Raw genomic sequence first — 25,994 nt, 5'->3', positions numbered from 1 at the left:
TAACTTCTTCAGAGTACTGGATGAAACTGACAGACAACTGTTCTAACCAGAAAGGTGTTTGCATTCTCTGCACAAATAGAAGCAGCCACATCCATGTGCATCTTTTCCAGAATGCCCAAAAACATTCCCACCAGAATCATGTACCATCGTCAATTTTGACTTTTCCAAATCAGCTCACAGCTGACCTCATGAACATTCATCTTTGGTCCCTTCTGTGGTCCTATGCAGTACAACATAGTCCTGTACCTCTAGCTGCCCTAAAATAAGCGCTTCTGTTTCATTTTCATCACTTTCAGTTTGGAAACAATACGCTCACTGCATGACAACTGTTGTCTGTAGGTACCTTAATCACAAAGTCAAAAGCACTTCCAGTTTAACGAAATCACTTCCAATCTTGAAACATACATGTCTAATAAAAAAAATAGTAAAATAGTAAGTCTCTAATCTGGAGCCACATTAATAAGAAAGTTATATGCACTTCCAGCTTGATGAAATCATTTCTGGTTAAGTAAAGTCCCATGACTCTAGTTACCTCAGTATAAAAGTTACATACACTTTTGGTTCAGAGTCCTAGCCACTTGAAATAGAATCCGGAAATATTGTGATGATCAGTGAAAACAAGCCATTCCGGCAGCAAGGAACAGTACTGACAATAATGACTGAAATAGCAAATGCACTTTTCAAGTAATATCATCATTGAGTTTTAATCAGTGGTTACACTACGACTGAAGGTCGACAGTCAGGTGACTGCGAGTGGCTATATTTAGCAGCATGTACAGGTAGTACATTACAAGCACTAAGTGAAAGAAACCACCTGCAGATGTAGTATTTAAAGTGCTAATGACCCAGTTCATTGTTAAATATAACTGTTTACAACCCTTATTTTCTGTGAACATGTGACTTTGAACTTTGACAGAAGTATGCATACTGTTTGCATAAGCTTTTGACCTTGACCTTAAATGGCCATGCATGGTGGAAATGTCCCAAAGATATTTATAGAGATCTGATTAGATACACCACATTTCATTGAACTTCCATAGCCAGTTTAAATATCTCAAAAAGAATATCTTACCTCTTTGTACAGATTGAAACACTACATATGTTTCAAAACAGTCTGCCTGGTGGGTTCACAGAAGGATTCACTGTGAATGCTGTATTTTTCAGTAAACTTTTACTGTAGTGGTTTTTGAGATGAGGAACTAGTAGTCTGTGTCTGAAGGAATGAATGTACAGTCAAACATCACTGTGTCGAAGTTGAACAGACCTACTTGGAGTTCTCTGAGGTTCGACACAACTGAGAAATAAACAAGGGATACATTTACCGACTGTCAGGAAAACATATGCAACACACAAACGGGAAACTGAAATAAATGTTCAACATTTCTTTCATTATTGATCATCAATTGAATGGTGATGACCGATGAGTCAGGCGAGATCCACTTACCAGAGTAAATGTGTGCTGGAAGTACATATCTGGGACTGGAAGGGACTTCCAGACACAGACCAGGTTAAATAATGATTGAATAAAGAAAGAATATGTAGGGACCAAGATTTTACTTCGAGACAACTGTAAGTTTGACAACTGTGCACAGTTGGAACTATTGCAGCTGTATGACCAGCTCTGCAAACTGTGCGGGGTGGCGGACACATGATGACCCATGTCACACACACTGACTCCCTCCTCCTCCTCCTCCTCCTCCTCCGTGTAGATACAGAGGACAGGTAGCCACTTATTTTGGCATGTAGAGTGTCCCATAAATTGCTGCTTTTGTGTCCATTGTAATCTTTCCCTCCCCTCAAACAGCTTGGCCTGACATCAAGTCTGGTTGGCAGGTAATTAAATATGTTTCACCCAACCTGTACTTACATATGAACTGTTTGAAATTTGATTTGATCCAGACAATATTTTTCCGAGTCATTGGCAATGAGACAGTAGTTTATGTGGCATCAGTTTTATTACTGAGTCTATATACAGCAATGACATGACGGTGATAAGAATGTAAACATACAACACAGATTCTCCAGTAACAAGATGGATATCAATATAATCAAACTACCTTATTACATGAGACGTTAACCTAAGAGTAAACTTTCTCAATTGTTTATTCAACGCTGTGTCAATGATTGGAACTGAATTCGCTTTTCAGTGTTAAGTAACCCAGGAGTAACACCTTATCTTTATAGCACTCGCAACATATATTCTGCAGATATACTACTTTAAATCCATGTACATCTCCTGCCACCGAGGTGTTCCAGCCATTCTCCAGTCTATCTGCCAACTAGTAACAATTATTGTGTCCACGAGGTCAAGACAAACAGACCTTCACCTCAACTGTGTCCACTAGGTCAAGTCACACTGACCTTCCCCTGAACTGTGTCCACTAAGTCAACTCACTCTGACCTTCACCTCATCTGTGTCCACAAGGTCAAGTCACACTGACCTTCACCTCATCTATGCCCACTAGGTCAAGTCACGCTGACCTCCACCTCAACTGTGTCCACTAGGTCAAGTCACACTGACCTTCACCTCAACTGTGTCCACTAGATCAAGCCACACTGACTTTCACCTCAACTGTGTTCACTAGCTCAAGTCACACTGACCTCCACCTCATCTGTGTCCACTAGGTCAAGTCACACTGACCTTCACCTCATCTATGCCCACTAGGTCAAGTCACACTGACCTCCACCTCAAATGTGTCCACTAGGTCAAGCCACACTGACCTCCACCTCAACTGTGTCCATTCAGCCAAATAAACCATGGCCTTCACCTAAACTTTGTCCACTAGGACAAGCCGCACTGATTATCATCGCATCATCTTGGCCTTCTTCTCTGGGGGAGGCTTCATGGCAGCATTGGCGGCTGGGGATGAGGAGCTGTTCTTGTCCTCTGCCTTTTCCTGCTTCACCTCCTGCTTCACCTCTGGCTTGGCAGCCTCCTCTGAAACACAGAGCCACACATGGTTTCAAAGCTAGTCCACTGTGGTTGAAAGACTTACTTGCACCTCAAGAACACCTTCACTTCACCCAATGCATATTCATCTCACCCTCACAACCATATAGTCAACTTGACAAATGAAATGAAGTTAAAATGAAACCCTACATATAAAACAAAATGCCTGGAACTACAATTTGCTCTGTTGGTCATTTTGGTAGAGACAGAGGGCATTTAAAGGACATTTTCATGATTTCTAAAATTTTGATGACATTCTTCAAGATCATTACCATTTTGAAAAAAATCTGTTGGACATTTTGGATGACATTAAGTCAATGATCTGAAACCTTGTGCGTATATTTGAAGTTTCGTAACATCTAACTTTGTTACCATGGTAAAAGGAGAGCTGTTGATTTAGTGTCAGTCTACTAACAGCATCAAGTCAGTCCAAGTAGAGAAAGGCTGATGACAAGATGAGATAATTCTAATAATATTTAGCAGTTAGGACGGCAGATACACCGCAATAAGAGCCATGTTTTAACATTTTATGGTAACCATAATAACAATTGTAGAATATAGTAGAAGTTTAATCATGGACTTGACTGGATGAATGTTTAAAAGGCACTAAACCTACCTTTGTTTTCTGGATGACTGGGGGCCACAAATTGGGGTGGATACTTCTTGCCCAACTCTCCAAGCAGCAGGTCCACTCTCTGGCGCTGAAACAGTGAGCTCGGCTCCTCACGCTTCCTCTTCTCCTTCCCTTCAGGTTTGTCTGCAACATGTGACATACTAGAACATTGTCCACATGTGACATACTAGAACATTGTCCACATGTGACATACACTAGAACATCATCCACATGTGACATACACTAGAACATTGTCCACATGTGACATACACTAGAACATTGTCCACATGTGACATAAGCTAGAACATTGTCCACATGTGACATAAGCTAGAACATCATCCACATGTGACATACACTAGAACATTGTCCACATGTGACATAAGCTAGAACATTGTCCACATGTGACATACACTAGAACATTGTCCACATGTGACATAAGCTAGAACATTGTCCACATGTGACATAAGCTAGAACATCATCCACATGTGACATACACTAGAACATTGTCCACATGTGACATACACTAGAACATTGTCCACATGTGACATAAGCTAGAACATCATCCACATGTGACATACACTAGAACATTGTCCACATGTGACATAAGCTAGAACATTGTCCACATGTGACATATAAAAGAACATCATCCGCATGTGACATACGCTAGAACATCATCCACATGTGACCTACACAAGAACATCGTCCACATGTGACATTGTGGTGATAGTACTAACTGATGTACCGTGGTGATGGTACTAACTGATGTACCGCGGTGACGGTACTGACTGACGTAGCCTGGTTTAAGTCTACTGACCTTTCTCTTCCTTGTCCTTGAACTCCCACCAGTAACCTTTGGAAGGATTGTACTTGGAGAAGGACTGTGCTGGAAAACAACAGGATCATTTGGTTAATGATGTCTCAACATGATGATGTGAACAAACATTAATCTAGTTACAGCCATTATGCTTCAAAGTTTCAGCTGTTTCTACCTGGTTTCTTGAATCTACTTACAGCCATTATCCTTAATATTTTCTTGTTTCTTAGATAATGTTGTGAAATTATTTTTTGGTAAATATTGATGCCAACAGATCAATGCCAAAATGATGATGATTTATAAATATAAATTTACTAAACATGCTTAAATCCATTAATGTTTGATATATGTCGAAGACCAGATTTTTAGCCATTGTCACGTAACCTTTGACCTTGTTACAAAGCTGTTCATTCTCAAACATGACCTGTCTCAAAAACAGCCAGCAACAAACATGGTCACAATCCATCAATATTTCCTCAACTCACAACAAAGCATTGACTTTGTAAGTTTCATTGTTAGCCATGTAATCCTGTAAACATCAGCTACATTTGTGATACTGAGGCAGTAACAAATGTATAGTTTTATTTCCATTGCTTGAAAGAACCAAATAATTATCAAAAATTCATTATAACATGTAATAACATTAAACAAAAAGTACCAGGGTTTTACACTTAAAACTATATATGATTTGAAAGGATTGAGCGGCAATGCATACATATATAACATGTGGAGGGGGATACAGGCGGAAGTCTTTCCCGACAGAAATGTGCATCCAGTATGCACAAATGTATGAAATGGACAGGACAGGGGAACTATTGCATCCCAATCTTACAGTGCAGTACACTACATCATTTCATTACTTTACAGGACCGTCATATTTCCTGTAAGAACACTTGAAATTAATTATCTTACCAGTCTTGTAAGTTAATTTACCCAAGCTCATTCGTGATACAAGCGGTAAGGTTAAGCATGAACAACTGAATGAATGAATGGAAGACATCTTAAAGCGTTATTTCACCATGCTCAGCTCTTGTGTTAATGATGAAAAATATTATATAGAGAGCTGAGTTACATTTATTCTTACTGTTATGTATGCATGTACTGTACATATTATTACTTTTTCTGCAGACAGCTAGTAATGTAGACATGGTAGATACTTGACACAGCATGGTCCCCAGGTGTGGTATGAGCACAGGCCCATTATTAACTCAGTATATTGTCTATCAAGTGTATGTTTTAGTTTATGTATAGATAAAACAATACTTTTGATATGAATATGCATATTACATAAGTGTAGATACTTGTTTATGGGTAGTATTTGTTTACGTAATCATAAATAAACAGTGACCTCCATAGCCAGTGCATCTACAACCATGCAAAACACTTTTACTGGTTGACCAAGATAAGTTGAACCAACTCACAAATTGTGTTTGAGACAAGCAGGCAGTGCACAAAAGTGGGGGAAACATATTTGGTTTGTTACAGGTACAGTGAGTGAGTGAGTTGTGTTTAATGCCGCTTTTAACATTATTCCAGTTATATCACGGCGTGTCAGCTTAATGTGGGAGGAAAGCCCAAAGTGATGCAGGGCTCAGATGTTAACCACTTCAGTGAAACCCACGAGCACGGGTATGGTGCTGCCGAGCCTAGAAACAGTTACAAGTTCGGAGGGTGTACGCCAGTTGTGCATGTCTCAGGTCATGATGAAATTGGCTACGCTCCATGGACGCAAGTGTTGCTCATACGACCATTAAGAGATCTGCTTGACAAGTCGATACCAGTATTCTTAGCCAAGATACACACATATCCATCGTACTGCTTGTCGTAGACCACCTGCTTCCCCTTTCTTCACAATGGTACGTGCCAGTGGGCAGACCTCCTACATAGACATACGGGGTCAATTGTCAGGTCCAGACTCAACTTATCCTGGATTATAAGTAGCGGATAACTGGTGGTAAATTGGATGACCCATGGTTATATTATATAGGATTAAAAGTGAATCAGGCATAGTCTTATGCCTATGAATTGTAAGTGGATATCTGTGTTTATAATATACTTACCACCAAAAGAAACGTGAACCATAGAAACATACAGAGAACAATGTACGTTAAAAGGAGATGTTTCCAATGTGTACCACTTAATGACAAAACTAACAGTCAAGTGTTATCACAGCGTGTCTTTATTCTTATCACAATATACTGCATGTGATTTCCAAACTCTACACGCTAATCCTGCACGAGACAAATACAGCATCTCAAGTCATCTATGACGTCACATGTGGTTCGTTCATTATGCATTATGTAAGATCTCTTGAATATTAGTAATTCTTCATATATTAACCAGCATGTATGGTCCTTGCGTTTCTTTTGGCGGTGAGTATATATTATACAAATAATTACTCTTGATCAGTATGTGATAACAAGGACCCTTGTCTCCAACCCCTGAGGTCATGGAGGTGGTTTGACTAGACGGAGGAGTAATCATTCGTTTTGTTATACCAGAATTCACATCAAAGTCTATGATGCCTTTAAACCATTCAGTTTTACTAGTGTGACTTAGCTGCGAACAATCAAATGTTAGTACCAGACACCATCTTGTTATCAGGTCTGTATTCACCACGTGACAGGTCAATACTGATCATGTGACGAGTCAATATTCGAGGTCAGTGTCAGTCACATGATTTGGGGGTCTACATTGACATGTATCGTTTCATACATATATATATATATATCCATTCTTGATCCACTAAAGTTCATTTCAAGGCGTCAATAGCGGTAATATGACCTTGGTTGCTGAATATAACGGTGAATTGTGTGATTTCCTGATCACTTCACACGCGATTTTGACCAAATGAAAATAAAACAAACAATATTGAATGTAATTTGGATTAAAATTAATAAAATAGATTACAAAGGTAAGTCCAGATAAATAATTAACTGTTTTTATAACCAGACAGTGTAATTACATGACTAGTTTGCATACTTCATTACGGATTTGTTGACATGGTATTTCCGGTGTTACGTGCTCACAGTTATGTCTGTGTTGGGGGGAAAAACATCAAAACTCTTCAACCCTGCATAAAAAACGACCCCCCACGCCCCCTTGAAAGCCCCTCATTTGATCTACGAAAGACTCACCTTATACACAGCGATATACGGTAGACATACAGCAGCAGGACTATCATATCTCAACTGACATTCCAACCTTCTGATTCCATGACCACATATGTCATTGTCCCCAACAATACATCCCAATATGTCATACCTTGTGTATGTACTTGCATAGTATGTGTACTGATGTGCACTGATTGATGTACTGCAGATGTATGGATATTGTGTTGTTACTGTTGTATCTGGTATCTCACACAAAGCAAGTAACATATATCTGTGTTGATGGTCGTAGGTCGTCATCACAAACACAGATGTATAAGTCTTTGTGCACTTACTTTTTAGTTAGATATTCTAACCAGTTTCTGAAAAGATGATGCTATAATTCAAAAATATGTTTTCAATTCTATAATCATACACTAAATCTTTCCATTCCATGCCATGAAGAAATCTAAATCACATTCTGTTCCAACACATATTTATTAAGTTTCATTTCTCTGGACCTTGAGTTTCTTTCATATAACATAGTTTTAAAAGTTAAGAAGTTGTAAAGGCAATTGACATTGGTTATTTGTATAATCATGCTTGTTTCTATGTTGACTAAACATGTATGAAAAGTTATTGTGAGAGCGCTCATGCTCAACTTATTCAACATAACTCATGCAGAAATATTGCAAGTTTATTTCTGATTGTTGTTGGTGGCAGCAGATTGAGGTGCTTGTAAATCAGAGTGACCTCCCTTTGTCGTTTACAGTCCAAGCTCAATCCAAGGGCTTGACACCTTGCTACCCCTCTGGTATAGAGTCTAACAGAGAGGTCTGCTGTAAGGAGCTATACACACAATAACCAGAAGGGCTACTCTCAACCCTGCAGCACCAGCTAGAAACTGTCAGTTGTACAAGGGCCAGTGTCACATTATACATTCTATAATACTGTTGTATAGGGACCAGTGTCACATTATACATTCTATAATACTGTTGTATAGGGACCAGTGTCACATTATACATTCTATAATACTGTTGTAAAGGGACCAGTGTCACATTATACATTCTATAATACTGTTGTATAGGGACCAGTGTCACATTATACATTCTATAATACTGTTGTATAGGGACCAGTGTCACATTATACATTCTATAATACTGTTGTATAGGGACCAGTGTCACATTATACATTCTATAATACTGTTGTATAGGGACCAGTGTCACATTATATATTCTATAATACTGTTGTATAGGGACCAGTGTCACATTATACATTCTATAATACTGTTGTATAGGGACCAGTGTCACATTATACATTCTATAATACTGTTGTATAGGGACCAGTGTCACATTATACATTCTATAATACTGTTGTATAGGGACCAGTGTCACATTATACATTCTATAATACTGTTGTATAGGGACCAGTGTCACATTATACATTCTATAATACTGTTGTAAAGGGACCAGTGTCACATTATACATTCTATAATACTGTTGTATAGGGACCAGTGTCACATTATACATTCTATAATACTGTTGTATAGGGACCAGTGTCACATTATACATTCTATAATACTGTTGTATAGGGACCAGTGTCACATTATTCATTCTATAATACTGTTGTAAAGGGACCAGTGCCACATTATACATTCTATAATACTGTTGTAAAGGGACCAGTGTCACATTATACATTCTATAATACTGTTGTATAGGGACCAGTGTCACATTATACATTCTATGATACTGTTGTAAAGGGACCAGTGTCACATTATACATTCTATAATACTGTTGTATAGGGACCAGTGTCACATTATACATTCTATAATACTGTTGTATAGGGACCAGTGTCACATTATACATTCTATGATACTGTTGTACAGGGACCAGTGTCACATTATACATTCTATGATACTGTTGTATAGGGACCAGTGTCACATCATGCATTCTATAATACTGTTGTAAAGGGACCAGTGTCACATTATACATTCTATAATACTGTTGTATAGGGACCAGTGTCACATTATACATTCTATAATACTGTTGTATAGGGACCAGTGTCACATTATACATTCTATAATACTGTTGTATAGGGACCAGTGTCACATCATGCATTCTATAATACTGTTGTACAGGGACCAGTGTCACATTATACATTCTATGATACTGTTGTATAGGGACCAGTGTCACATTCTGCATTCTATAATACTGTTGTACAGGGACCAGTATCACATCATGCATTCTATAATACTGTTGTACAGGGACCAGTGTCACATTATACATTCTATGATACTGTTGTATAGGGACCAGTGTCACATTATACATTCTATAATACTGTTGTATAGGGACCAGTGTCACATCATGCATTCTATAATACTGTTGTATAGGGACCAGTGTCACATTATACATTCTATAATACTGTTGTATAGGGACCAGTGTCACATCATGCATTCTATAATACTGTTGTATAGGGACCAGTGTCACATTATACATTCTATAATACTGTTGTACAGGGACCAGTGTCACATTATACATTCTATAATACTGTTGTACAGGGGTGTCTAACTACTGAAGTGTGACACAGTGGCTAGCATTTCCTTATTTCTGTCAAATTTTGAGGGTTTATTTCCTTACTGTCATGCATTATTACTCATATTTATAGTTCTGTGATTTGAATCATAAGTCAAGTACAATGTACATATGTTGAAATACACCACCAAAATATTTAGACTTGTGAAAACCCCAACCAGAAAAATGTTTTGTCCTCAACTACTACTTTGAGCCATGACACAGCTTGACTTCCCATAGTTTCACAGTGAGTGGTGGTCTCCTGACAACAATGCACATCCTGCATGACTGTTAGATAACATACACATACATACCAGGACCACACTAATAGCATTTCCTAATTTCCCAGGCCAGAATACACCTTAAGCAAATTTTAATATCTTAATATAAAACACCATCACACTGTTGCTACCAAGTACACTCAAAGTGAGCTGAAAGCTGAGGTGCATTTTTATTGCTGGTCAAGGAGTGAGTGAGTGATTGAGTATGGTTTTACGCCGCTTTTAGCAATATTCCAGCAATACCACGGCGGGGACACCAGAAATGGGCTTCACACATTGTACCCATGTCGGAAATTGAACCCTGGTGTTCGGCGTGAGGAGCGAGTGCTTTAACCACTAGGCTACCCGACCTCCCCTGCTGGTCAAGGAGGCTATGTATACATTGATAAAAGAAATGGACCCTTGTTACAAAGTGATGTATCCAAGTCAAAGATTACACAATCAGTGATAATAAGATGTAGACGGTGGTCTGTTGATGAGAGGACAGTATGATCTCAATGTGTGTTATGTACAGATATTTCTGACTACAAGATATTAAATTGTCACAAACTAGTCATTGCTAACTGTTAGTTTGAACTAACTTTAAGCAATAAAGCTTAACTTTGTTTTACTGGCATGAACAAATATGACCTCACTGTTGCTACAAATCATATTGATATTTCAAATTCAGACCTTGTGCTTTCTTTAAGGATTGTTGTTCCTTTTCTGTGCTTTTCACATTTACAAATTGTATATAGTTTAGTGGAGAGATCTTATACTAAGTTTGTGACTGTTTTCCTTTGATAAATGCACAGAAAAGAAATACAATCCTTATACAATGTAGTTACAATTGAGTGAGTGAGTTGGGTTTAACGCAGCTTTTAACATTATACCAGTTATATCGCGGCGTGTCAGCTTAATGTGGGAGGAAAGCCCGAAGTGATGCAGATCTCAGACGTTTACCACTTCGGTGAAACCCACGAGCACGGGTATGGTGCTGACAAACCTAGAAACATAATCGGGGCGAACCGGGATTCGAACCCACAATCATAGTTTCTGGCGTGTCTAAGGGATGTAATTCTACATAGAGAATCACGGTGCCTTAGAAGACTGGGCCGCTCGTGCCCCCATCTACTTACGAACTTAATCATCGTTAATCGTCAAAATATCTTAGTCGGGTACAATTGGCATTGCAAGGATACATGCTGTTTACTGTCTATGTCCTGTCACACGAACGTTTTAGCTTGAATATAGAGATACCTTTCACAAAGATGTCAGGGACCTTAATATTTTCTAGGTCGTATTAATAATCAATTGTATTTCAGTAACGATTCAAAATAGTTTTAGAAAGATCTTAGCAATTAAAGAAAGATAGTAATGTAAGCTGGTGATAAAGGTAAAGCAAATGAAAGGCAAACAAGCGGTGAAACAGAAGGCTGTTTGGAAGATATGACTACAAAGAAATCATATACTACATGGTGCTCTTATTGCAAGAATTGTTTTCTTTGAAATGTTTCATTGATTTATTGATAGTTGTAACCTTGTACTTTGGGGGCTGTCTCATACGAGAGAGTCCCCGATACCATGTTTAGGCATTGTTTAACACCGAACTCAGCAAATATTCCAGCTATATGACGGCGGTCTATAAATAATTGAGTCTGGACCAGAAAATCCAGTGACTGACATCACACATTTGGGACATGTATAAACCATGTTGCGAAGACTGACCACCTAGTTAGTCGCTTTTTACAGCAAGCATGGGTTGCTGAAGACCTATTCTAACCCGCATCTTCATGGGTAAAACATTCTTTCAAATGTTTCAAGTCGCTGCACTGACGAGTGAGGTCATGGGGAATTCCTTTGACAAAGTACTTCAGGGTTGCAAGGCTTTCTAAAGTTATCGAAAAATAACATTCAATTTTGAAAGTCGGCCAATCAGAATCACAGATTGTAATTATTAGAAGAAAATTCGTCTTTTGAAAATTGGTGTAAAAATTAGGAATATATATTTATATTTTGATTTTCTGCAATGAACAAATCTGAGTCCTCTTAGGATTATGGGGCTAGACCGGCTCCTCATACAAAATTCAGGTTGTTATAATGTTCTACTTTCTCCACTAAGAGTACTAATATGTAGAGAGTTGAATGGAACATAGTTGAAACAACAAGAGGCAGCAGCAGAAGATGACAAATCCCCCCGGCCCCAACAATAGCAAAACACACCATGTCAGCCCCTGGTTAATACAGGTACCAAGTTTGGATAAAACATTTTTCACGGTTATGAAAAGGTTATGTAAGTTCTGCTCCGGAAAACAAAATATGGACCAATGGACGGATGGATAGACAGAACAGATGATGATCCCCCTGCATCATATGGGGGATGAAAGAAAAGCCATTGGTCATGTTGGACACGCTGTGAATTTTATTTGAAACTGTAAATACCTACCTTCTTCAAATGCAGACTGGAGATTGTGTACAGTATTTAGCTAAAACGAGAAATAAGAAAGTACATAAACATTCAGAAGGACATTCTTATGACATCAGTTGTACAGAGACAGTCAGTGAATATGGATATATCTACTATGTCATAGAAGAAGGGACTCAAACTATAGGCTTCACACATTGTAGCCACAAAAGTGACATCTAGCCTCGGACAAGCTAAGACTTCAACAACCAGGCAGCCTATTCACATGTATGTCTTAGCCGAGATAAATCTTAGACTTATGACCAAAATTACTACTGCAATAACAGCTATTCTTGAAGCTGTCTTCAACCTACAGCAACATTAATTCATCTGACTGATGAAACAAATCTTAGCTAAGACAGTGAAATTATTCTGGAAACAACATTCACCACCCATTTTGAGACTAAGTCCAAATCGTTTACATGGAAATCGAGAAAAATAGAAATGCCCCAAATCCGCAAACAGCAAAAGGCACCGTTTCAGGCTCTGTTTGATACATCTGCCTATTTCTGTTTAAAATTTTGAACGGTTTTCGAGTTGTGCTCCAGGAAACAAAATGATTACGGACAGAGACCAGGAGATCATGTGCATTGTGGAATGATTTTGTTAAAGGAAGCTTTACTGATCATTAAATCAGGGAAAACTTTTGAAAGACCAGAAAAACATTTTCCTTTCTTTGCCAGGGGCTTCAAAAAAACTAAAGAGTTCAAGAACATCTGGATGTAGATCATAAGCTTGGCATCTATTGGCGGCTTCATCTGCTGAGTTCAGGAAGGATGGAAGGATTCTGGCGTAGGAAAATAAGTCTACAGTATGGGAGTGAGTGAGTGAGTTTGGTTAAAAGCCACTTTGAACAGTATTCCAGTTATCTACCACGGCGTGCCAGCATGATGTGGGAGGAATGCCTGAAGTGATACCGGTCTTTTACAGTATGGGAATTTGTGCAAGATGTCTGCAGTGCTGTTGTTGACTTCACAAGTCCCACTAAAGATAACAACCGAAAGGCTGTCATTGATGGTTACAAAGAGATCTGGGGATTCCCAAACTGTGGCGGTGCCATTGATGGGACTCGGCACATGCCCATGCTGACTGTCTGCAAGGGCACGTGTCGGTGCCATCAATGGGACTCGGCACATGCCCATGCTGACTGTCTGCAAGGGCACGTGTCGGTGCCATCAATGGGACTCGGCACATGCCCATGCTGACTGTCTGCAAGGGCACGTGTCGGTGCCATCAATGGGACTCGGCACATGCCCATGCTGACTGTCTGCAAGGGCACGTGGCGGTGCAATCAATGGGACTCGGCACATGCCCATGCTGACTGTCTGAACAGGCAAGGCCATGGTACTCCATAATCCTGCCAGCTGTTTATCCCTTTACTGATATACAGTGGTCCCTCGATATACCGCTGCCATCGGGGTCCAAGAAACCGACCCCGCATTCTAGGACAGAGCGTTGTACAGATATTCCTTGCTGAGGTTTACATTACGTAATGATGGTAGTGAATGGAACAGTGGCGCAATTATTTCATGGTGGCATTGGACATGTAGATGTATGTAACACTGATCGTGGACGATGATTCAAACTGCATGCTTAAAAAAATAGAAATACTTTGTGTAAGTTAATCAAAGTAGTCTGTATTATTTGATGACTGGATGTTATACATGTAGAATCTAAATAAGTGTTGTTATATTTTAAGTTTTTCGGAAGAAAATTGGTCCGATCGCCGACCTACTCACATTATCAATCGATGACAGTACATTACAAAGCCAGAGAAGCCTTGTAACGAAACTAATGTGCAACCGAGGCTGTGATTGGTTAATAAATAATAACGTGTCAAAGTTATGAAAACACATATGGACACAGCCGGCTCCCTGTATGCACTTTATGTACAATGTACATTGATATGACGTGCGTAACTACACGGTTATTTGAGCGATTTATAAAAATCAAACACAAACACAAACGTAGATTTGAGTGGATAAGAGATATATTTAGTTCTGTTAATAATGATAATTATGCAAAGGGAAAATTGCACTCATACCATGCAACTGGTGCGTGTACATGACGTTATGCATGAACACATTTCTATTTACTAAAAAAGTCATTAATTTTCGATTGTTTCTGACGGTCACGTTCCTCGGTTCTCAGTTGTGACAGTATGCAGCGGACTTGCATCACGTGTAGTTGTTCGTATCTGTCACTTTTTTCTAAGTGCCGCAATAAAAGCTCGGCCCGATTAATAGCATCTCGAATGGAGGGTGCCATTGGCTGAACACTGTTTTCACTGTCACTGTTTTCCTCTTCCTCTTCATCGTCGATGATTTCGACGGGCATTGCTGCGGCAACCAACTCTTGGTCGTTGAGAAGTTCGGCAATCGGCAGGTCGTCGTCGCACGCGTTCCACATCATGGCCATCTCTTGGGATACATCGATGCTGTTCTCCTTAGCATAGTCGCGGAACTTTGGTACAGCATCGATGACATCTTCTTCCTGAAACCCCACAAAATCTTCGTCAACCCCGAATGCTGGCCCAAGTCCCTTCATCTAGCAGTTGTTGATGGTGGCTGGCGTCACCTTCATCCAGGCTTTGGATGTGTGAAGAACAGCATCCTTCACTGTGACTGTCTTCAGGAACGCAACGGGGTCCAATCCTCTTTCCACCAACACACTCACTAAGAATCTCCGATAATGTGCCTTGTATGCTTTGATTATCCCTTGGTCGAGCGGTTGAATGAGGGAGGTCGTGTTTTTCGGCAATAGGAATGCCTTTATGAGTCCATCATGCAACTGCAATGTACTTGCTGGGGGATGGGCGGGGCAGTTATCCAATAGGAAGATGGCTTTCTCCTCCAAGTTCCGTGATCGGAGATGGTCACGGACAGCTGGGACAAACTTGTGGAAAAACTGGCACTGGCCTTGAATGTGTCATTGGGGCCATGAATATCTAGGGACAGTTTCTGAGCCTGCATTTTTGCTATCTCGCCAGATAGTGGTATGCCACCATGTCTGCTTTGCGTGAACCACGCAAACAGCGCTGCATCCAGTGTAGAGTCCGCTGCCCCTTTATTTCGCTTCTTCTGCAATCCCCCGATCTCCTGGGTCTCAAATGCAAGATCTTGAAGTTTTTTTCTTCTTTTAGCAATCCACGTATGGTCTCTGCTGGAATCCCAGTTGAACGGCTGACGCTAGCTTGCGATTCACCCTCTCTCACCTGCCTCACAATCTCCAACTTGTCTTTAACAGTGTACGCCTGTCGCTTAGATTTACTCGCAGTGGTTGCCATGATTGAAATGGTAAAGACTAATGAACTAAGATTTATTTTATACCCTTCGTAATTATGCTATTTAAACAATGAAGTTCCAATGTTTTTTATAGGTCTCTCACGGTTTCTCAAGTCCGGATTAAATACCGGAAGCCATTGTTACGAGTGTTGTTATTGCATTACGCGAGGCCGGTTTGAAGTCCGAAGACATCTCACATGTTATCTTACTAATAACAACAAGCTGAGATGAGTATTAAATCAAACAATGCGGCTTATGTATGTTGTTGCTGTGATTTGATTTTATGTGAGTTTAATGCCAGATCTGTGTACGATATGTTTTTTCACAACCGAACAAAAGGCAGAATGGTTTCGATCACATGCAGCCGGGTACAATGAACGTAATTGTTTTACAAATACACACATGTGTACATCGACTTGGAATTAAATCTCATCAGTTTATTTATAACTTTATTTGCTTTAACGCGCTTTAACGCGCTTTTAGGGGAAAATTCTTCATGCATTTTTGGGAGCCATGGTTTACCCCGCGGTGCATCCGGAGTAGCGTTAAGTCAAGGGACCACTGTATATGTGGAATGGTCAAGAGTATGTGGTGCTCAGACAAGGAATTCAAGATGCCTGTTACATGAGTGGCAGATGCCTCCTATTAGATTACACCCAGATCCGATCTGTCCCAAAACAATTCAACTACCGGCTAAGCTGAGCTAGGATGACCATTCAACCGGGTGAAGGGAAGGTGGAGATTCTCCAGAAGTGACTTGATGTGTCAGTTGGAATTGCCACTAGTGTGAAAACAGTATATGTTGTATTTCATAATCTGTGCTAGATGTGAATAGTAAGTGAGAATGGTTTAAGCAATATTCCCGCAATATCAGGGCTGGGGACACAGGAAAATGGCCTTCATATGTTGTACTCAAGTGGGAAATTGAACCCGGGTCTTCTGCATGACGAGCCAACACTTTAACCACTAGTCTACCCTACCGCCGCAGATGTGCCGAGTTAGATGAGGATTTAGAGGATAGGAAAGATGTACAGTGGAAAGATGATTAGTTTCAGATTGTAGTGTCTTTGCACAATGACTTGGCTCATAACTTTGTTCCTACATAAACACATGTGGAAAATATGGCTTAAATATTCTGACATTACACGATTCAGATGTTCTTCAAGAAAAAAGTTGTAACTGATTTATGTGTCTTTTATGGATGGAAACATGTCTGTCAGTGAAATAACTGAAGCTGAACATGTTAACTGCGGGCAAATACAAAAAAATAGAGATAAAATTAATCAAAATGAAATGGGGGTTTGGGGGAGCAACATGCTGAATATTATTTGCTGCGAATTCGCCGCTCAATAACAATGTATATCATGCTGATCATGTTCTACTGAAGGTAACAGCCACCTGTCTTCTGGCACTGAGGCATAATCATGATTCACAGACCATAAGCAAATAAGCAAACCTGTTACTAAAGTGTTTGGCTGATCACACGCACAAAATACATGGCATGTAAATATACTCATGTGCAAAGATACTTTTGCAACATTGGTGTTGCTCATGTAGATATACACCTGATGTAATGTTGCTACATGAGCAAATGTGTTCACATGACCCATTTGCATATGGTGAGTAAATTTACTTATGTGTGTATTGATACTCACATAAGTAAACACTGTCATGTTTATTTCGGATCTAGCAGAGCAGTGGTGTATTTAATATGCATGATAATACAGTGATTGAATATGGCATAACACCGCTTTTAGCATTCCTGCCATATCATGGCAGGGGACACCAGAAATGGGCTTCACACATTGTACCCATGTGGGTAATTGAACCCAGGTTTTTGGCAAGACGTGCAAACCACTCCGCTATCCTATAATACAGATGTACCCGGTACCTAGATCATTAGTGATATGTTGTCAAAACAGTTACAGGGTACCTGAACAAACATCGCCCCCCATTAAAAATACTTATTTCTTTTCTAAATTTACAAAAGAAATAAAACATTTGGTGACTAGCAAACACTAGGCCATGTCACCTCCCTAGGCATTGTGGGTAACAATCACAGAACAGTGCACAAAATTCTCCATTACATTGAAGAGTGAACTTAGTGTAATGGGGGTGGTTACTGCAACACAGGTAAGTGGAGAGGAGAAACACTATGTAAGCTCTCTACATACCAATCTGGAGTTTACGACAGAGCCGAGGTCCGGTGCCTGGTACACAATCCCTCCAATGATGTAGTACATGGCCAGTGGGCTCACTAGAACAACACATGGGACATCAAGTAGCGTGGCACAGAATACAAATGCTGGCAAGTAGTAGGAAATACAAGGGTTAGCTGTGTTTGTAAATAACTGCATTAAGTTGAGAGGTTTAAATGGAGGTGGAGGAAGGTGGACCGAGGTTGAGAGGGTATAGAAAGGTGGACAGAGAGGTTGAGTGGGTATAGAAAGGTGGACAGAGGTTGAGTGGGTATAGAAAGGTGGACAGAGGTTGAGTGGGTATAGAAAGGTGGACAGAGAGGTTGAGTGGGTATATAAAGGTGGACAGAGGTTGAGTGGGTATAGAAAGGTGGACAGAGGTTGAGAGGGTATAGAAAGGTGGACAGAGGTTGAGTGGGTATAGAAAGGTGGACAGAGGTTGAGTGGGTATAGAAAGGTGGACAGAGGTTGAGTGGGTATAGAAAGGTGGACAGAGGTTGAGTGGGTATAGAAAGGTGGACAGAGGTTGAGTGGGTATAGAAAGGTGGACAGGGGTTGAGTGGGTATAGAAAGGTGGACAGAGGTTGAGTGGGTATAGAAAGGTGGACAGAGGTTGAGTGGGTATAGAAAGGTGGACAGAGGTTGAGTGGGTATAGAAAGGTGGACAGAGGTTGAGTGGGTATAGACAGGTGGACAGGGGTTGAGTGGGTATAGAAAGGTGGACAGGGGTTGAGTGGGTATAGATCGGTGGACAGAGAGGTTGAGAGGGTATAGAAAGGTGGACAGAGGTTGAGAGGGTATAGAAAGGTGGACAGGGGTTGAGTGGGTATAGAAAGGTGGACAGAGGTTGAGTGGGTATAGAAAGGTGGACAGAGAGGTTGAGTGGGTATAGAAAGGTGGACAGAGGTTGAGAGGGTATAGAAAGGTGGACAGGGGTTGAGTGGGTATAGAAAGGTGGACAGAGGTTGAGTGGGTATAGACAGGTGGACAGGGGTTGAGTGGGTATAGAAAGGTGGACAGAGGTTGAGTGGGTATAGAAAGGTGGAAAGAGAGGTTAAGGGAGTCAAGGAAGGTGGACAGAGAGGTTAAGGAAGGTGGACAGAGAAGTTAAGGGAGTCAAGGAAGGTGAACAGTGAGGTTAAGGAAGGTGGACAGTGAGGTTAAGGAAGGTGGGCAGAGAGGTTAAGGGAGTCAAGGACGGTGGACAGTAAGGTTAAGGGAGTCAAGGAAGGTGGACAATTAGGTTAAGGAAGAAGGGCAGAGAGGTTAAGGGAGTCAAGGAATGTGGACAGAGAGGTTAAGGGAGTCAAGGAAGGTGGATAGAGAGATTAAGGGAGTCAAGGAAGGTTGACAGAGAGGTTAAGGGAGGTGGAAAGAGAGGTAAAGGGAGTTAAGGAAGGTAGACAGTGAGGTTAAGGAAGGTGGGCAGAGAGGTTAAGGGAGTTAAGGAAGGTGGACAGAGAGGTTAAGGGAGTCAAGGAAGGTGGACAGTGGGGTTAGGGAAGGTGGAAAGAGAGGTAAAGGAGTTAAGGAAGGTTGACAGAGAGATTAAGGGGGTCAAGGAAGGTGGACAGTGAGGTTAATGAGGTTGACAGTGAGGCTAAGGGAGTCAAGGAAGGTGGACAGTGAGGTTAAGGAATGTGGGCAGAGAGGTTAAGGGAGTTAAGGAAGGTGGACAGAGAGGTTAATGAGGTTGGCAGTGAGGTTAAGGGAGTCAAGGAAGGTGGACAGTGAGGTAAAGGAATGTGGGCAGAGAGGTTAAGGGAGTTAAGGAAGGTGGACAGAGAGGTTAAGGGAGTTAAGGAAGGTGGACAGAGAGGTTAATGGAGTCAAGGAAGGTGGACGTTGAGGTTAAGGAAGGTGGACAGAGAGGTTAAGGGAGTCAAGGAAGGTGTACGGTGAGGTTAAGGAAGGTGGACAGTGAGGTTAAGGAAGGTTGAAAGAGAGGTTAAGGGAGTCAAGGAAGGTGGGCAGAGAGGTTCAGGAAGGTGGACAGAGAGGTTGAGGGCAGATCTGATGTTTTGGCAGTGAAATTTTGGTGGGGGTGTTAAGAAAATCATCAAGGCTAGGAAAGAGGTGAAGGGGTTAGAAAGGGATCCAAAGCATTTAAGAGTAGTACTGACCTTGAGTGGGTGACTGCCGGAACTGCTTCCTAATGACATACAGGATAGGTTCCTGTACATGCAGTAGGATGTACTCCAGTCCAGTCATATTACTGCAACAGAACATTAATACTGTTATCAATGACCGCAACACAGTCAGTTACAAGAATGTTACCTTCTGTTATTATGGCCTCTTTCTCTATCAATCACTGAAAGAATCCGCATAAAGGAAATCAAATTTGGGATTCTAACTTTTCTGCCAATTAAATTTGTATGCAGAATATTTTTTTTTTATGAACTGAGTAGGATAGAGCACCAGGTTGTCGGGGGGCAGAACACCATGTCCAAGTAAGAGAGAACACCATGTCTGAGTAGGAGAGAACACCATGACTGAGTACAACAAAACACCATGTCTGAGTAAGACAGAACACCATGTCTGAGTAGGACAGAACGCCATGTCCAAGTAGGACAGAACACCATGTCGTAGTAGGACAAAACACAATGTCCATGTAGGAGAGAACACCATGTCTGAGTAGGAGAGAACACCATGTCTGAGTAGGGCAGAACACCATGTCTGAGTAGGGCAGAACACCATGACTGAGTAGGAGAGAACACCATGTCTGAGTAGGAGAGAACACCATGACTGAGTACAACAAAACACCATGTCTGAGTAAGACAGAACACCATGTCTGAGTAGGACAGAACACCATGTCCAAGTAGGACAGAACACCATGTCGTAGTAAGACAAAACACAATGTCCATGTAGGAGAGAACACCATGTCTGAGTAGGAGAGAACACCATGTCTGAGTAGGGCAGAACACCATGTCTGAGTAGGGCAGAACACCATGACTGAGTAGGAGAGAACACCATGTCTGAGTAGGAGAGAACACCATGACTGAGTACAACAAAACACCATGTCTGAGTAAGACAGAACACCATGTCTGAGTAGGACAGAACACCATGTCCAAGTTGGACAGAACACCATGTCGTAGTAGGACAAAACACAATGTCCAAGTAGGAGAGAACACCATGTCTGAGTAGGGCAGAACACCATGTCCAAGTAGGGCAGAACACCATGTCTGAGTAGGAGAGAACACCATGTCTGAGTAGGAGAGAACACCATGTCTGAGTAGGAGAGAACACCATGACTGAGTAAGAGAGAACACCATGTCAGAGTAGGACAGAAAACACCATGTCTGAGTAGGACAAAACACAATGTCCAAGTAGGACAGAACACCATGTCTGAGTAGGACAAAACACTATGTCCAAGTAGGACAGAGCACCATGTCTGAGTAGAAGAGAACAGCATGTCTTAGTAGGACAAAACACCATGTCTGAGTAGGAGAGAACACCATGTCTTAGTAGGACAAAACACCATGTCTGAGTAGGAGAGAACACCATGTCTGAGTAGGAGAGAACACCATGTCCAAGAAGGAAAGAACACCATGTTGTCTGAGCGTATTGCATATCAGGCTACTACATGTCTGGCTATCAGCTTTAATTTATTAAAACAAGTATCCAGATATTGAGAGTGATTATCAAGCGTCAAGGTTGAAACTCTACCTGAGATGTTCGACACCAAGTCGCTGCATCTTGATGATCTCGTTGTTGCATGTGCGGTCGTAGAATGGATTGCTCCGTTCAGAGAAGTAGTCAAGGACATTAGACTGGTTGAGGAGTGGTATCCAGGCACTGTCGTACCATGACACATGGAGGTGGTTCTCTGAAATTACAAGAAGCATTGGAATTTCATGAAGATATCAGAGAGAAACAGTCAGCCAATGCACTCACTGTTTCTCCTTGTTAAGTTAGACTAATATTACTTCATTATTTTAATCAACCATTACCTGGTTGAAACAGAACCATTACCTGGTAAATGTATGTGTTTATTTATTTGTCACAATCAGCGGCAGTTTTTCATAAATGAGGCCCTGAAGAGTTTAGTTAGGCCCTGCAGCTTCTAAAATCTGTGGGTCCTGATGGCAATTTTTTATTTTGAACACAGTCTCGGGGAATGGAACCTGTGTCATCAGCAGGAAGAGACAATGCCTGGACCACTGGTACTCCTGTACTAGTATTGGAATTATCAATGATGAGTTGGGGACAGAAATAGGTAGGGCTGGCTATCCATAGATTAGAGATCACTAACTAAATATTGGACAATTATTGATAAATATCTGAGAAGTAACTTTAAGTTAATATGCAAGAAAGTCCCGAAAGAAATCAACATATGTCATGCCACAGGTGAGCAGTGACACATATGTGCATGGATTACTTTATGGACATTTGAGATAGATGTATAACAAAAAACAGTTCCTTTTTATCTTCGACAATTGACATTATTGACAATAACAGGTCTGTTTTGGTAAAACTAAACTTTATTTCATCACAATGGTTTATATAAGTTATTATTGATGAGAACAATTTCATATCGATAATCATTAATATTTCTTCCCATCTTTTTAGCCAGCCCTAGAACTTGGCATCCTTGTTAAACGTCTACACTTTTGGTGAGCACCTTTAGAATACAGTACCACAACTTCTCGTGAGGACGATCTCTGCCGTGGGTCACATGTCACAAGACAAGCAACCAGTTTCAGTGAGAATCCGTCGGACGCGAACCCGTGACCTTCGGATTGTTAGCCTGACAGCTAACGGACTGAGCTACGTCCACACCATGCCTATGACGTTACAGAACTGAACAAAAAGGGTCGAATAGGTGACGGACACTTACGAAGGTTACGGGTAGGCATGGTGTCTCGTGACTTTAGTCTACGGACACTTACGAATGATCCCGATGCCATTTGGCACACTCGTCCCATTCCGTAATCTACAAGATACCGGGGGGTGAGGAATGAGCCGATATGCCGCGAACTGAAAACGGCTCCAGGCGTCAGACACGAGTGCGCATGAATGATATGGTATTTAATAATTCGTCGGGTGATTTTTGTGACAGAAAAGTGTGGTAGGGAACACTGTAAGGATGATGTGGATAATAGTAAGGAACGATGGAGGAATAAGCATGACTAGTGACGACACAACGGTGAGTTCGCTGTTGAATCAATTATGAAAAATGTAGCCGGGGAAAGTGGCTTGTGTGAATGTTCCAGGACAGTTTCCAGTAGCCAAAATATTCGACACAAAACCATTTCATTCTTTTTACTCGAAATTTTTGTGGGAAGAATATAAGGAGCCGCTATATAATCTATAATAGCCACTAAACGAGTACCTAACCCTAATGATCGTAAAAGGGTGATTGATCGTAAAAGGGATCCAAGTGCTAAGGATAGAGTTTGGGGTAACCTACCCTAACACTGGCGACATTTGGATGTGTTCAGCACCAGTTAAATATCAATAACAAACTACAATCTTGTGCATAATAATGAAAATTAATGCACCGAAAAAATAATATATGTATATTAGTTCCCATTTATAACCCTTTTAGCCACTTGAATTACGAGAAAAACGAAATAAAAAATATATAAAAAATAAAAGTGCTTTCGTAAAATAGCGCTTGCTATAAAATGCGCCGCCGCAGGCTATATTCAGTAAACAAATATTCAAAACTCTCCACAGCGCTTGGCGTATTCAATGACATTTCGTGTAGAGATGATAGATCACTGGGAGGAACTTATGCACACTCGATGACCCCTGACTGGCAACAAAATACTACAAATTACGTCATAGGGTATGATCACGTGTTTGAAAAGTTTGTGGTACTGTATTCTAAAGGTAGGCCGCACCAGTGGCATTGCAGTCTGGGTTACATATATTTGAGTAATATCACTGTTTGGTGTTATCATCAGGTAAATAGTCATCAAACCAAACAAGTTAAAGGGATGATATTTGCCAAAGGACCTTCAAGTAAGTCATCAGGTTTACAGAATACGAAGGCAAACAGATAAAGTCCAAGGGGTTGTTAAAGAATATGTTTATTTCAGGGTACTACACTTCTTTACATATACCATGGACACTGGTTATGGCCGTCAGTAAGGTAGATGATGACAGATGTTTGAGGACATCAACATGATCAATGTAACATTTCACTTCCTACAGTACATTAACCAGTTGTCATTGATACTGTCATTTGCCTAAAATGTACATACTGAGGTTCTAGAATATACATAATATATGGTGTGTCCTCTGGCATCAATCTTTAATTGAGTAAAGTTCATTTTCACAAGAGACCATACACCAAGTTTCTCTGATCTTCATGCAATATGGGAAGTGAAAGCTATGAAGCCTACCATATCCCCTTCAGTACAAAGGGTGCATTCTGGCTTTAGTCATTGTCTATAAATAATGCTAATTAACATGGGTATTTCCTCCTCCAGGGGACCAAATCAGAATGGCACAATAGATATTATTTCAACTGTCCTAACTAAAATGTGTTACTTATCAAGTGAGTGAGTGAGTTGGGTTTAACGCCGCTTTTAACAGTATTCCAGTCATATCGCGGCATGTCAGCTTAATGTGGGAAGAAAGCCCGAAGTGATGCAGATCTCAGACGTTTACCACTTCGGTGAAACCCACGAGCACGGGTATTGTGCTGACAAACCTAGAAACATAATTTGGGCGAACCGGGATTCGAACCCACAATCATAGGTTTCTGGCATGCCAAAGGGACGCGACTCTGCACAGCGAATCGCGGCGCCTTAGACGACTGGGCCACCCATGCCCCCATCAAGTGAGTGAGTGAGTTAGTATGGTTTTACACCACTTTTAGCAATATTCCAGCATTATCACGGTGGGGGAATCCAGGAAATGGACTTCAAACATTGTATCCATGTGGGGAATCAAACCCGGGTCTTCGGCATGACCAGCCAAAGCTTTAACCATAGGCTTACCCCACTGCCCCCGAGTTATTAAGTTATTTTTAAACTGCTTATAAACACTTGATACATTTAGAACTATATTAATGTAATTGTTTATTTTTTCTGAAACATTTCATTGTGCACAAACGTGTCAGTATTGAAATTACATCAAAACCATATTAGCTACATAATGTAGGCCTACATGTACATTGGGATATAGGCTACATGCAGGTCTAAGGTGTGTTGGGAGAAGGTCATTTCACAACGATAGGGACTTATAAACAGTCAACATGAAGAAACTAAAGTGTTACAGCAAATTGAAAACATTCACTTATGGCAGTGACCATTATATGGTCTCTGCTTATGGTTACTATTGTTGTTGATTCTGTGTCACAGACCCGGACAGGTCACGGAATCCCCCAAACGTGTTTTTATATTTAGGCAGACCAGAAATACCGCGAACATGCGTCAACATAAGGATTCCACCCGCATGCTTACATGGTAGCAAGCAAACAAACAACGCATGGATATTAGGTGCGTTGTTTTCCTAAATTTAAACGTACCCGGACATGTGTATCTGTTGTGGGTCATTAGCCTAGAAAAGAACACGGGCGTTATTGCACTGGGGAACATTCCTCGTTCTAATATGTCACGTGATGGTGTCCCTTTTTCTGAAAAAAAGTACGCCTACCATTTGTTTTGTCCATTTTCCAAAGGGAATCACGCGCGGAGCTTGCAACGCCGAAAGAAAATGGCGGATGATGTCGCGAAGGGAATTCCCACTTCTAAATTTAGTAGGGACACATATGATACAAAAGCTGGACGCAGCTGAAAA

The 25,994-nt window shown here is 40.8% G+C and overlaps 1 protein-coding gene across 3 annotated transcripts; it reads right to left on the bottom strand.

Annotated features, from left to right (window-relative positions):
* Positions 1 to 1,936: 1,936 nt before the first annotated feature.
* On the bottom strand, positions 1,937 to 25,964 carry LOC124124413 (mediator of RNA polymerase II transcription subunit 6-like). 3 transcript variants are annotated; one of them, XM_046487598.2, is made up of 8 exons: positions 25,851 to 25,964; positions 21,909 to 22,068; positions 20,366 to 20,457; positions 18,219 to 18,301; positions 12,743 to 12,782; positions 4,378 to 4,446; positions 3,567 to 3,707; positions 1,937 to 2,938 (listed from the first exon to the last, which is right to left on the bottom strand). In XM_046487598.2, exons 1-8 carry the CDS (start codon positions 25,864 to 25,866, stop codon positions 2,805 to 2,807), a joined length of 735 nt encoding a protein of 244 aa, XP_046343554.1. In that variant the 5' UTR covers positions 25,867 to 25,964; the 3' UTR covers positions 1,937 to 2,804. The 3 variants fall into 3 exon arrangements, with proteins under 3 accessions (XP_046343554.1, XP_046343531.1, XP_046343546.1); XM_046487575.2 differs by having other exon boundaries at positions 25,723 to 25,857; XM_046487590.2 differs by lacking the exon at positions 25,851 to 25,964 and having other exon boundaries at positions 21,909 to 22,087.
* Positions 25,965 to 25,994: the final 30 nt, after the last annotated feature.

The sequence above is a fragment of the Haliotis rufescens genome, unplaced genomic scaffold (genome assembly GCF_023055435.1).
Source record: "Haliotis rufescens isolate VD_foot unplaced genomic scaffold, xgHalRufe1.0.p SCAF_3, whole genome shotgun sequence".
Lineage (NCBI taxonomy): Eukaryota > Metazoa > Mollusca > Gastropoda > Lepetellida > Haliotidae > Haliotis > Haliotis rufescens.
Note: the sequence above shows the minus strand (reverse complement) of the source record. Positions and strands in the feature narration are given on the sequence as shown.